This window comes from Podarcis gaigeae (assembly GCF_964106915.1).
Source record: "Podarcis gaigeae genome assembly, chromosome: 17".
Lineage (NCBI taxonomy): Eukaryota > Metazoa > Chordata > Lepidosauria > Squamata > Lacertidae > Podarcis > Podarcis gaigeae.
The window spans coordinates 25,563,475-25,577,702 of NC_139694.1; the positions used below are offsets into that span (position 1 = coordinate 25,563,475).

A 14,228-nucleotide genomic window follows, 5' to 3' on the forward strand; every position below is an offset into this window, starting at 1 on the left:
TGTGTGTGTGTGTGAGAGAGAGAGAGAGAGAGAGAGAGAGAGAGAGAGAGAGAGATCTACAGGGTGGCCAACTTGAATAAAATATTGGGGGGGTAAGCCCCGCCCCTTATGATTGATCACATGATGCAGCACACTCACACCATTTGAATGGCAATGCCCATCAACTGGGAGGGGGCCCCTCAAATATTTTATTGGGGGGCTGAAGGCCCCTCGACCTCTTGGCTCCTATGTATATTTATGCCATCTGTTTCATCTATATTTCTATTCCTTTCCCTCCTGAGTAGCAGTTTTCCATTAAAACGCTTCCATAAATTGAGATGCTTTGGGGTTTCTCTTTTTAAAATATACTTTAAATCGCACAGGTAACCCTTCATCCGAAATACTGTAATGAAAGCATAAAATAACTTAAAAACAATCTATACAGCACCTGTAGTATCTGTGATTGTGGCAGGTGGGAGTGTTCTTGTGTGCTGCGGTAATGCAGTTAATTTTTTCAACGCGCTGGATGTTGTAAGGAAGGGTAAATAGATACTATTTTTATTAGAAAATAGCCTCAATCTATTTCACAGTCAGTCTGTATTCCTCTTTGTTTAATAGCCTATGGCATAAATTGAAGTTAATTATCGGAGCTGACAAGTAACTCTGCTTTCTGTCTGCTCCCAGAGTCTCTCCGAGGCAAAGATGGAGCTGAGAAGAAAAGATCAATCTCTGCGTCAGCTCAATAGACATCTTACCCAGCTGGAGCAGGACAAGCGTCGGCTGGAGGAGAGCATACACGATGCAGAGAGTGCCCTCCGCATGGCAGCCAAGTGAGCACTGGGGCCTTGGGGAGATCACTTGAAACAGACAAAAGATCAATTCTTACTTTCATGCAAAGGGTTTTAGCCTTGGATAATGCAGCGCTGGAAAACAAAAGTACAGCTGCCTGTCTTTGAAATTTAGTAAAAGATCCTCTTGGAGGAAGAAAAGTTAGTTCAACATACTAATGGTCCATTTCAATCATTGCGAAGCCCAAGGATGGGTGTGATTTTAGGACAAGCGGTGCTGCCCTCCCTCTCTCTTTCCCGTTGCACAGCGCTCGAGCCACCATTGCTGGCTAGCAGACTTGAATTCAGCAAGCGGTCCTGGCGAAAGAGCAAAGGGCTTGATATGAAAAGCCGGCGTAGGGCAATACGTGGCAGACTAGAGCGAGGCGTATATTGCATCTGCAAGAATGAAGATCAGAATACTTGCACGTGTTGGTCTATAAAAATCTGTGGCAACACACAAGCACCATCATTGGCCATGCTTTGTGTCGGCTGATGGTTGCCGTTTGCAAAGACCTGTGCGCTGGCAAATCTGGGTTTCTCTCTCCCTTCAGATCTTCTCAGCACCATCCTTCCTCCATTTTAGCTCTAATGTCTTGGCTTCTTCTTAAACAGCCACCCGCCGCCACAAGGATCTCCCAGGCCTCAGCTCTACTCTGACTTCCACCTGCTTCCTTTAGCATCTGACGCTACTTCTGTCGGGTCCAGGCTCAACCTCAGCCTCTTCTGAGCCTCTTCTTCTGTCACCTCAGTGACAGTTCCTCTGTGTCACCTCACAGTCTTCCCCCTGCAGGCAGTGCTGTGCATTTATTGTCTTCAGTCAGAACCCTCTAACTCAGGGTGGTCAAACACACATCTCAAAACCCACAGGCAGCCCTCAATGCCTTTTTTCAGCAGCCTTCGGCAACATTTGACCCATCAATTCAGCCTTTGAGGATGTTGCATTCCCAAAGCCGACAAAGCAGAGGCGAAGAAAGGTGGGGGCGGTCTGCCCTGGGTGTCATCCCTGAGGGGGGTGACATCACCACAGGTGACACCCCCCCTGGGACGCTTGCCGCCGCCGTACCCCCATGGGACGTCCCCCGCCGGCAGCGCACCCCCACCGGCGGCCAGCCCTGCCCCCACAGGCCGTGCTGGGTGCCGGAGCAGCTAGCTTCGCCTCTGTGGCTAAATGAGGTGCTGGTCTTTGGGAAGGAGGCGTGAGGGCTCCAGCCATGTTCTAGAGTCCTCCCTCCTCCTTCCCAAAGCCTAGTTAGTTATTTCCCAACTTTGGGAAGGAGGCAGGGGGAGGGCTCTAGGACCCTGCCAGAGCCTTGTGCCTCCTTCCCAAAGTCCGACACTTTGCTTAGCTGGCTTTGGGAAGGCAGCGCAAGGCTGGGGTTGGGGTCAAAGGTTGGCTTTGTTCCCCTCCTGCATGCAATGAGGCAGTGTGTGGCCCACAGGTTCCGTGGCGAAGTACTCTTGTGGCCCACTTGGTATGAAAAGTTTGAACTGCCCTGACCTAACAAATTGCAAAGTTCACTCTGAAAATCCTACAGACATATCATTGGACTACAGTCATACCTCAGGTTGAATGTGCTTTGGGATGAGCGTGTTCAAGTTGCGCTCCACGGCAACCCAGAAGTAACGGAGCGTGTTACTTCCAGGTTTTGGCGCTTGTGCAGATGCTCAAAATGATGTCATGCGCATGCGCAGAAGTGGCGAAAAGCGACGCGTGTGTGTGCAGACGTGCCATCGCTGGTTATGTTTGCTTCTAGATGCGAACGGGGCTCCGGAACGGATCACGTTCACATCTAGAGGTACCACTGTATAACAAAGGGCCGAAAAGGGCAGAAATAACCTACCACAGCTTACGCTTTCTGATCAAATTGACCCATATAAAAGAATCCACATAAATTCTCAGCTGTCATGATGGAAACCCTCACAAAACATACATTAACTGTATCAGCCTAGCTGTTTCATTTCAGACATTCAACCCCTTTCTCCCAGGATTCAAAAGTAAACTTATCAGTCTATTCTATTACTGCTACTACTACAATAATGTTAATTTATTACCTGCCAAAGGACTGGTTATAGCAATTAAAAATACAACATTATTACAAAATTACAAAGAATGAAAACTAACATTGCAATCTCACCACAACTCACGGTCACGAAAGTGACAAACTAAATGGCTTGGAAATTTCAACTTTCTTGACACACCTAGCTAGGCATGAGATGACATTAGGAATATATTAGTCCATTCTGCCCAAAGATATACCCTATTCTCAACATTTCTAGGTACACTAGGATCCAGATGATCCTCAGCCACAAGCATTAAATTCTGAATTTGTGGAAGCATCCATAGCAGCTCATTAGCAAATACTAGACAGACTCGGAGCCTATCCAATGTTGTCCAGTGTAGAATCGTAGGTGGAGCTGTTATCGGCCCCCACAGTAGAAATTTGTCAAGACTTGCTTATCAATCTGCTTTCTACAGGAAGCACCATATGCTTCACCTTCAGTCTGCTGAAGAAAAAGAAGAGAAAGTGTTGCCTGTGGCAGTCTCTTTATAGCTACCTAAGCTAAGCATTTTATACTTGCATCAGAGTTATCCAAGGACAGCAAATCTTGAGGCTGTTGACAAAGCTAATGGATGTGACATTAATTGTGACTGTAAACATGCTAGCCAGTGTCTGTTACGAGTTGTTTTCTTGTTTTCTTTTTTCTTTCCTTCAACAGAGACAAAGAATTAATCGCTGGCCATATGAAATCAGTAGAAGCCAACCTTCAGAATGTGAGTAACTTGCTTGACTCACTCCCTGACCCCCAACCCCAGTCACGTTTGTATCTCAATAATAGTATTTTTGAATTACTTTTTTATTTTATTTTCTGTACTAAAAGAAACACTGTCATTGGAATGGCCACATTTGAAAAACAATGTCATGATAAAATGTGACCATGTCTCAAGTCCCGGCTTTGATCAGTGCCGCTTACCTTGGTCAAGATGATGTGTTAAAACATGGGTCATCAAACTTTTTCAGCAGCGGGCCGGTCCACTGTCCCTCAGACCTTGTGCGGGGCCGGACTATATGTTGCCATGATTATGATCCATATTTTTGGCAAAACCCTTATTGGGACCAACCTCAACATTGCCCAAATGTAATTTTTTTGGGGGGGGGGTGTTCCCTCATACACCTACGCTGCTTCCTTTGTGTTTTACGCATTGACAGTTGTTATTTCTCTTGGGACGCAGGTGGCGCTGTGGGTTAAAGCCTCAGCGCCTAGGACTTGCCGATCGAAAGGTCGGCGGTTCGAATCCCTGCGTCGGGGTGCGCTCCCGCTGCTCGGTCCCAGCGCCTGCCAACCTAGCAGTTCGAAAGCACCTCCGGGTGCAAGTAGATAAATAGGGACCGCTTACCAGCGGGAAGGTAAACGGCGTTTCCGTGTGCGGCTCTGGCTCGCCAGAGCAGCGATGTCACGCTGGCCACGTGACCCGGAAGTGTCTCCGGACAGCGCTGGCCCCTGGCCTCTTGAGTGAGATGGGCGCACAACCCCAGAGTCTGTCAAGACTGGCCCGTATGGGCAGGGGTACCTTTACCTTTACCTTTTAAGGCAGGGTGAGGGACTGAGGTAAGTGTGCCATTCCTGTCAGCCCTGGAGAGTGTGTGCTCATGCGTGATTGAAGGGAAAAGCCATTGGCCACGCTAAGTCAGGCTGCTCAAGCAAAAAGTTAATTTTCCCCACATGAGGGAAGACAAGGCGGCGGCTATTTACCTTTCCATGCACCGTGTAGCTAACAAACAGCCTCCCCAGCAGAGCGCAGAACTGTTTTGGAGTGCAGCCACCCAGGCGCTCCCCGCTTCCTCTGGTGGACAGCACCGCCGCCACAGACATGGGCAGGCGTCGCTCCTGAGGTGCCTCCGAGCCTCTACCTCTGCAGCTGCTTTTCCTGAGGTCAGTCGCCGGCAGCTCCATGGTGGAAATCCGAACTGTGGCTCCTTTTCCCTCCCCCCCGGAAGAAAAGGTTGCTGCGTGCATGGCGGATGGAGAAGGGGCTTGGCTCGAGCAGCCGCCCGCCTCTCTTTTGACCCCCAACACTGGCTGAGTCTCAAAAACCATTGTGCCCACATTCTATGCCGGCTGCCTAGATTCCTGGACCGTCTGCGGGCCGGATCTAGAAGGCAGTTGGGCCTGATCCAGCCCACCCACAGGCCTTAGTTTGCCGACCCATTCTTTAAAACAACAACACATTTATTTGTGCTGTCCAACTCATGGCACAGCTCATCTGACACCATACTAAGGGATACAAATAGGTGGTTTCAGGCCAAGTCGCACAGCTAAACCTCTTCTTCTCTTGCTCTCTTTGCCATCGCCAAACCTATCAGGAATGCCATGCCACAACAACACATTTTCCCAACTGTGCAAGATTGAAAACACCTGAACTCTTTCCCCTTCACCCTTGATATGAGGAGACTGAGCAACTTCAAAGTTCCCAGACCACAGCCACTCAGATGTTGCTCCTTTGTGGTTGAATGGTCCTCAGCAACATGCATCGAATACAGCTTTCCCCTTAAGGTGAACTTGGACCATGGGGGCAATTCACTAGAGGAAAAACTGCTCCTTGGGGGAGCTATACCTAATGTACACCTGTCTGTACTAAAGCAATAGATTATAAGCTCAATGTTAACTTTTCCTAGGGATTAGAGGGGTTAACTTCTTTGATCTATAATGTTGTTGATTTCTGGATTGTGTTTTCTGTGTTTTGGGGTTCTACTTTAAATTACTTATCAGAGCACACAGCATCCGGGATGTGGGTTCTTTTATGAAATAGATAAAATAAATATTATATTGGTGGTTGCTTTCTTGTGAGCAGTCTGGAAAATCAGGCCAGAAAGGTAACTGCTACTCTAAAATATTAATGCGCACTATGCTTTTTCACTGCTTCTTCTTCTTCTTTTTTTATAACAACAGCAGGAGAGCATAGCCGCAAAAATTTAGAAAGATAAGAGTTTGCTCTAAGACCTTCCATTGTGGAAAAAGGCCTGCAGTTGCAGTAGCAGAATGAGACTTAGGAAAAATCACTGGTGCTAAATAGATTACTTTTTATCATGTTTTGATGGTCTCATTTGTAATATAGGAAAGGGAAAGGTTGTATAGTTACTTATCTACTTGGCTCGGAGGTTGCATAACCCATACCCTCCAACGTTTCTCCAATGAAATTAGGGACGTCCTATTCCCTAATCATCATCATAATTTTATTCTTTATACCCCGCCCATTTGACTGGGTTGCTCCAGCTACTCTTGGTAGCTTCTGACATATATAAAAACATAATTAAACACTGAACATTAAAAAAGCTTCCCTATACAGGGCTGCCTTCAGATGTCTTCTAAAGGTGGTATAGTTAGCTATCTCCTTGGCTCTGAGGTTGCATGACTCCATACCCTCCAAAGAAAATAGGGACATCCTACCATACCCACCAACATTTGTCCGATGAAATTAGGGACGTCCTAAGGAAAAGCGGGACATTCTGGGATCAAATCAGAAACCAGGATAGCTTCAGAAATCCAGGACTATCCCTGGAAAATAGGGACACTTGGAGCAGTACTTATTACAGACCTTCAGCATGTTCACACGTCTTGCCCCACAAGCGGGTCCAGTTTGGCCTGCAAAGCCATTTTCCTGCAACCAGGCTCACCCTCCCATCAGCTGACGTCACCGGGCTTGAGAATTTGTAGAACCCCAAAGCATTTAAATAAATTTTGAGGTTCAGCTAGCCAAATCCCCGCACTGTGAGGAATTCCCAAGTCTTTGTGGTTTTCCCACTTGCACCAAACTATTCCTGCTTACCCCTTCCATCCATTTTATATGTACCACTGTCCTTGCTACTGATTTCCTAAAACGAGCACAGGCTTTCCTCGTTGTACTTAAGTCAATTCAAAATATTTTACCACTCAGGTCTTCCCAAGATCTACTTACCTTTCAAGTCTCCTTTTGTTCTCTCCTGTTCCAAGAAGTTTCCTTTTGATGCAACAGTGAACTTGGAAAACCTTACCTTCCTAGATAAAGTGTGTTCCAGACTATTCCATGGCAGCTTCTGCCTCTTCGCTTTCCCTTTACAGTTCACAAAAGCTGGAATTGTGGGCTTCAGATACGCATTCTTCATGGTTGATATATATATATATATTCATGCAACTCAATCTCATACATTTTTACTTAGAAGTACGTCCCACTCGGATCAGCGGGGCTACTTCCAAGTAAGTCTACAACAGATGAGAAGATTAGAGTTAAATTGCTGTTCAGTACATAACAAATTTGATAGAGGATGGAGAGAGACCAGATAGCTATCTGGTGAACTAGTTCAGAGTTGATCAGTACAGATATGATTTAGTACCGTATCTTAGTGGTTTTATGGTCTGTAGCAAACTGTTTCATTTCAGTTCTCAGTGTCCACATAATTTTAAGTACCTAGTGCATCATTTAAAGAGGACCATGTCATCCTTCCAAATTCACGTCCCTGCAGTATATACCGTATTTTTCCATGTATAAGACTAGGTTTCCCCCCCTAAAAAATAATGTCAAAAATTAGGGGGTGTCTTCTACACGGATACATCTCCCCCCATTTCTTCAATCTGAGTCCCCCAAAGTAGGGGCATCTTATACATGGGGGTGTCTTATAGACAGAAAAATACAGTACAGTATGTGCTAAATACAGTATGTGATAAATACAATTTAGCCAGAAGGCAGCAGAGGTTTAGTTTTCCTTTTCCTAGATGGGCTCCCTTCCCAGTGGTTGATGAGCCCCACCTGCCCCTATACTTCCCTCTACAGAAGGTGCAGAAACTGCCTTCTTGACTGTTGGATCCACTGTTGGCCTCTGTCAGCCTGTCTTCATATGCAGGGGAAGTCCCTAACTCACTGAGGGTTTGAGACCCATCAGCTCCCCTCGCCTGGTCTAGCCAACCAGTTGAAGTATGCTGTCGTATGACGACAACTTCTAAGAGCCACAGGTGAGAGCACGGTGCAGTGGGGGGACCAAGGTGGATGAACTACCCAGAAGGATCACATCATGCGTGTGTCCCCCCCCCTAAAAAAGGTAAAGGACCCCTGACATTTAAGTCCAGTCGTGAACGACTCTAGGGTTCTGGTGCTCATCTTGCTTTACTGGCTGAGACAGCCAACGTTTGTCCGCAGATAGTTTTTCCTGTTCAAGTGGTCAGCATCACTAAGCTGCTTATGGCAAAACCAGAGCAGTGCACGGAAACGCCGTTTATCTTCCCACTGGAGCAGTACCTATTTAGGTTGGCAGGAGCTGGGACTGGGCAACAGGAGCTCACTTCGTCGCGGGGATTCGAACCGCCGACCTTCTGATCAGCAAGCCCAAGAGGCTCGGTGGTTTAGACCACAGGGCCACCCGAGTGCCCCCCCCCACTACCCCTCCCCAAACTCCCAGACAGATGAATGCCGACAAATAGACACCTGAGTACGCATTCTCGCATTAGTTTTGACAACCTTTCCTAGAGAGAGGTATTATATTCCTCTTATTCAGAGAAGTAACTGGGGGTTTGAGTTTGCTTTAAAATGAATGCTACAAGGACCTGCAACATAACCTGAGCCCAGGCGCAACTGGCCTGAAAGCACAGGCATTGGTTCCATTTGTCTGCCAGCAGCGTCAGCTGTCATTGGAACAGTTAGGAGAGCGAGCACATTCCCCTTGGCATCATCTCCTGACACTTGCTCCTCCTATCCAGGTGTTCAAAGCCACATCTGCAAGTCATGTCCCCCCCCAATCGTATCCCTGTTACCTGCCCCATAGCCCTGCACACATCTGCAAAAAGTTGTGGAAACGATGGGCTTTCTCTAAGTGCATAAGCCTCCTATGGGTCTTAGAACCCTTATCTCACAAGGTTCCAAACCATGCAAGGACCCTACATGGAGAGAAGGCATGGTGTTTCGGGCCTTTCCCGCCCCACACGTGAGCAGTGGTAGGCTGGGCTACTGGGATAGGGCAGAGGGTGCAGGATAAGCAGTTGGTGTCCTGATCTGCCCCCTCCCACAATTCTAACCATGGAAGCCTTGCATGGGGCTGCCGCCAATGCGTATACTCTCACAAGCAGGATCTTGTGAGAAGAGCCTTGGACCGAGTTGTGCCTTCACCAGCAAATCCCAGTATCACCTTCAGGAGAGCCGCTTCCCATCTTGAGAATCATAGTTTTAACAGCACATCATTGGAAGAGCCAAATAACTGGCTTTGCTGGATCAGCCCAGGACTTGAGTCTCCTTCAGACGTCAGCCAGAGACGTCCGGAAGCTCACAATCCAGCCGTGGCGGCGGTGGCCAGCCCCTGTTTATAGTCTAGCATTGTTCATCCGTATTGCCTGGGAACATTGCTCCAAATTTGGCCACATCCTCAGAAGGGTTACTTGTATACGCTATGTTTACAGAGGAGACGCCAGGACTCCTACTAGTGCAACTGCTTTTTTAATATTCATATTGTGCCAGCAATGTACTTGGATTTGTGCTGAACCTTGAAGCAATCCCAAGGACTTGAATTATTTGGAGATTTAGATTAAAACGATGTTTGAGTAATAGATTTTTCTGGCGCATTTAGATTTTTCAGTAAAAAGGCCAGGGGACCCTCGTTTTTTGAAGGGGCCCTACAGATACTTATTTGCTTTCTGCTTGCTTTGTGCAGGAGTCTGACGATGTTATGAAATATCTCTCCTTTCTGTGTGTTCCATATTTTGGAAAGTTGTGAATCACAAATATGGAATGCAAGGCTCAGGTGTACTTGACAGGATAGTGACAGGACTCTGAGGGGGCTGTTGCATGCATTGTACCTATTCTTGGCTTTTGTCGATCAACCTTGTACCTGCCACAGGTGAAACGGACTAGTAGACACACACACAAGAAATCCACAAGGAAACAAAATATTTTTAAGAGTTTCAGAAGCACCCATTTGTTGCTGTTGCTTTAAAAATGAGGGCTATGTGAAACACGATTTGGAACGCTTTGATCTCAATTAGGATCATGGCATGTTTATATTTCAATAAGTACTCTTTCCTCCTTCTGGAAGAAACATGGGCTGTGAATTTTGAAAAAAAAACTATCTATCTATCATCTATCTATCTATCTATCTATCTATCTATCTATCATCTATCATCTATCTATCCACACTGTACATAAGCATTGCTTTTGAATAATTCCTCTTAGTGTTAGTGCATTTATTTTGCAAATGCCTCAATCAGCCTTTTTGTTTTGTTTTGTTTGGCTCTCCTAATAACCTGGCTTCCTTGATCCGTGTTCCTAAAGATCAGTTGTGCAGGGCATACAGGTGTTGGCACAGCTGGCTTGCTGATGACATCTCTGTCCATATAGCTGTCTAGTGTGCCATCATTCATATTGCTCACTGTCATTCTGACCTAGCCAAGCTAAAAATGGTACTCCAGTTCAAGAGGGATTTAAAAACCTTGACAAACTAAAGATAAGACATTGCAGAATGTCATATCCATGTGTTAAACTGTTTTTAGCTTAGACATATCTAAGTAACTAATGCCAGAGCCCGTCTGTCTTCATTTTTTTTTTTGAAAGTATGAAGTGTGTGTGTGTGTGTGTGTGTGCGCGCGCGCCTTGCCTTAAGTAAGGAAACATCCTTGCATGGAGTACTGTGAAATTAGTTCATGCGTTAACCATTATTTTATCCAGACATGGGTTCACTTCCAGCCCAAGGTCAATGAAATCTGTTCATAAGGGACATATTCTTGTGCACATCCCACAAATACAGAATAGCTTTGGCATTGTACTTAGTGTTTGCTTAAAAGGGCCTGGATCAAATTAATCTCTCATCCAATTGAGCTTCGGTTTGATGTTTCTATTTTATTTTTTAAAATTCTAGACTTTCCCCCTCCCAGAAATGTGTTTCATGAAATTATAGAATCGTATAGCTAGAAGGTGCCATGAGGATCAAATTGTCCAATCCCCTGCAATGTAGGAATATTTTGCCCAATCTGGGGCTTGAACCCACAGCCATGAGATTAAGAGTCTCACGCTCTACTGACTGAGCTATGTATTTTGCTGAACTTTCTTTTGTTAAAATAGAAGACAATTTCCCTTTTTCATTTCAGCCGAGACATGTATCCTTTTAAAAATCTGTTGGTTTTTATTGCTTGTTTAAGAATATATAGGGTTTGGATGAGTAGTCCATTGAAAACCAGGGGGCTTGCTTCTAAGTAGACATGCATAAGATTGTCCTGGAGATGTGTGTTTGAGACTATACTGTAGAATGCAAGCAGGGAACTGATCTAAGATGATCCGGATCATCCCGTCCCTTGTGGCAGTAACCTCCAAGTACCGAATTAATTCTGTACCTTACATCAAATCGCTTAAGGATTAATTTGCCACCGTCTGTGAGCAAACATGAAAAAGGTTGCTCATGACAAAAGCACTCCCTTGATGTAAGGAGCAGTTCAGCAAAATAAGCAGGTGAATTAATCTTAAAACATACGGTTGAAGTAGCAGGGAAGGACCTAGTCACAAGGACTAATAGCCAATTTTTATCTATGGGAAGAATTCCTACCTAACGCCAAATGGTTTGAGGCTTTGCATAAAATTTGGGTCCAACACCCTAGTCGTTAGTTGGTTCAATTCCTAAAGAAAATTCACCACATAATATTTTAGGCTCTTTCCACCCTATGCACATTCATCAGACCCTGACACATAAGCGCCTTATTTGAACGGGATGAAAAGCAGAAATTGAGCTGGGTGTTACCTGCATATCGGGGACACCTTGCCCCAAACCTCTGGATGACTTCACTCAGCAGTAAGCATGGAGGACAAAATAGAACCCTGAGAGGACCCCATAGCGTAGGTGCTGGGGAACCGGGCAGCGATCCCTCAGACCATTTCTTAAATCGGCCCTCCAAGAACCAGAAGCAATGCTGGTCGCAGTACTTTGAAGAGCTGCCTGTAGGTGGAGGTGGTAGATTCAGGAAATCTTTAACGGGTGTCAGAAGCTGGAGGGGCTAAAAGGAAAAGAAAGGGCATCATCCAATAGAATACTATGTCTTGAGAAGAAGATTTCCATACTTTGTCAACCCTTAAGTGATATATGTCAACTTGGTTAATAATGTGCCCTAGACACGAGTGATTAAAAAAAAAAAAACCCTACTATGAGAGATGTCTGTTTAGAACCACTTTGAAGACACACATGAAAGCACATGAGAAATTGCAACAACTGCATGTTATTGTTCTTCTGAAGGACGTGAAACACGACTTTTGCAATATTCCTCAAGCATTGCTTTCAGGATCTGTCTCAGTAACAGAGTTTGCAAAGAATGGTGAGCTCTCAACTCTCTTCTCCCCACCCCGCCTCAACCTTTAGTATACCTGTTTTAAACTGCATTCCTCTGAACTCCAGGGTTCCTCAGATTCCTATCAGGGGTTCCTCAAGGAGAAGGTCATTGCTTGCAAACGAGCTTCCTGGAAGACAGTGTATCTTACCCTGAAACATGTAGCTGCAGGGGAGTATTGAATGTGTTCTTGCTATCATGCTCTTGTAGTTTGTTCAGTGCATGAATCAGGCCCCATGCGCCTGGGGCATGACATAAATATCCAGATTAACCTTAATTCTTTGTTTCCATCATTTTTACCCATTTCCAATCAGATATTTTTCTATCTGTGATCAAAAACGTAGGCTCATGTTGATTTCGCTCTCTCTCCTTGTCCTCCAAGTTAAAGACGTGAATATTCCATTGATGGCTTTGGAGTCGCTATTTCTGCCTCCGCTCTTGATTTGTGAAAATGGGTGGGATGATGGCGATACCCTTCAAATGGTTGTTGGGAGGCTGAAGCAAAGCCCTTGGACTTGGCGGTGCTGCTGTTCTTTTTCATTTTTGTCCCACTTACCAACAAGCAGCTCTGGGCAGTATACACAGGGGCCCAACATTGCGGGGGGCTGTGTGCCATCACACGCATGATGACTGTCGCATCAGGGGAAGCCGACTGGGCCACCTCCTGATGCAACGTTTGTGTGCCAGGCCACACTGGTCGGCCTGGGTCAACATCCCACCAGGCTGTGCTGCGTTGGGGTGGTATCCTGCCTCCTCTGCCCCCTCAAGATTGGGGTGGGGGCCCTGGGCTCCATCCCAGTGAATATTGGGGAAGCTGTAGAGGCCTCAGTTCCATAGAGATGGCGCTCCTTGCTGTATATACACCTCTTTTCCACACCTCACCCTTCTTATCCTCACCGTAACCCTGTGAAAGTCATTTAGGCTGAAAGATAGTAACCAAAGATCATGGCTGAGTGACAGTGTTAGCCCAGATATCTTGGATTCAAGTCCATCGCTTTATATTAAGCCACTCAACTTAGCCTCCCTCAACAGTTCGCTTTCAGAAGCCATCATACTAAACCAGATTTTTAAACTGTTGTAACTGCCTGATGGTGAATTTGGTATAACTAATGAATGCTCGACCATAGAGAGCTGGACCATAAAGAAGGCTGATCGCCGAAGAATTGATGCTTTTGAATTATGGTGCTGTAGGAGACTCTTGAGAGTCCCATGGACTGCAAGAAGATCAAACCTATCCATTCTGAAGGAAATCAGCCCTGAGTGCTCACTGGAAGGACAGATCCTGAAGCTGAGGCTCCAATACTTTGGCCACCTCATGAGAAGAGAAGACTCCCTGGAAAAGACCCTGATGTTGGGAAAGATGGAGGGCACAAGGAGAAGGGGACAACAGAGGACGAGATGGTTGGATAGTGTTCTCGAAGCTACCAACATGAGTCTGACCAAACTGTGGGAGGCAGTGGAAGACAGCAGTGCCTGGCGTGCTCTTGTCCATGGGGTCACGAAGAGTCGGACACGACTAAATGACTAAACAACAACAAACTGCCTGATGGTGAATTTGGTATAATTAATGCAACTAATTGCTCCACTGTTAGTTCTTCTTTGAAGGAGGAAAGGAGTTACTGCAAAATAGTACTCCACACATCCAACAAAGGATATTTATTTCCTCCACAAATGAGTGCATATGGGTAGATGTCTGCTTCATCTCCAAAATATGCATCTTGTTTGTATCAAAAGGTTATATTTAGCTGTCCAAAATATATTAATATTTCTTAAAAGCAAATGCCCAGTTGCTGTCAATAGTCTACGAGGGGTTTAGGCCCATGGGGAGATTTGGATGTTTGACAAAGTGCTGTGGGTATCACCCGCTCTGGCTATTTCTCTTCCCAGCCCCACAGATCAGCCCCCAGGCAGAGAAACAGAGAGAAAGCATGCACCTACGAGCTCTTTTTTTGCTTTCCCAAGGGATTCAAATAAAAGTTGTATCCAGTAGAATCAGTCTGCATCTTGGAAAAACACACAGAGCTGAAAAAGGAAGTGAGAAAGAGCGCCAATCTTCCGACGTCCTCCTTCAGCTCCTATGTACTTTTCAATGGA

At 45.8% G+C, this 14,228-nt stretch overlaps 1 protein-coding gene across 4 annotated transcripts in view; it reads left to right on the forward strand.

The window, feature by feature from the left end:
- Positions 1 to 14,228, forward strand: part of CCDC171 (coiled-coil domain containing 171) — a 216,156-nt gene that overhangs the window by 122,805 nt on the left and 79,123 nt on the right. For all 4 annotated transcript variants that reach the window (XM_083718393.1, XM_083718395.1, XM_083718392.1 and 1 more), the window contains 2 exons: positions 664 to 809; positions 3,528 to 3,582. In XM_083718393.1, the coding sequence (XP_083574519.1) occupies positions 664 to 809; positions 3,528 to 3,582 (201 nt within the window). The remainder of the gene's footprint in view (positions 1 to 663; positions 810 to 3,527; positions 3,583 to 14,228) is intronic.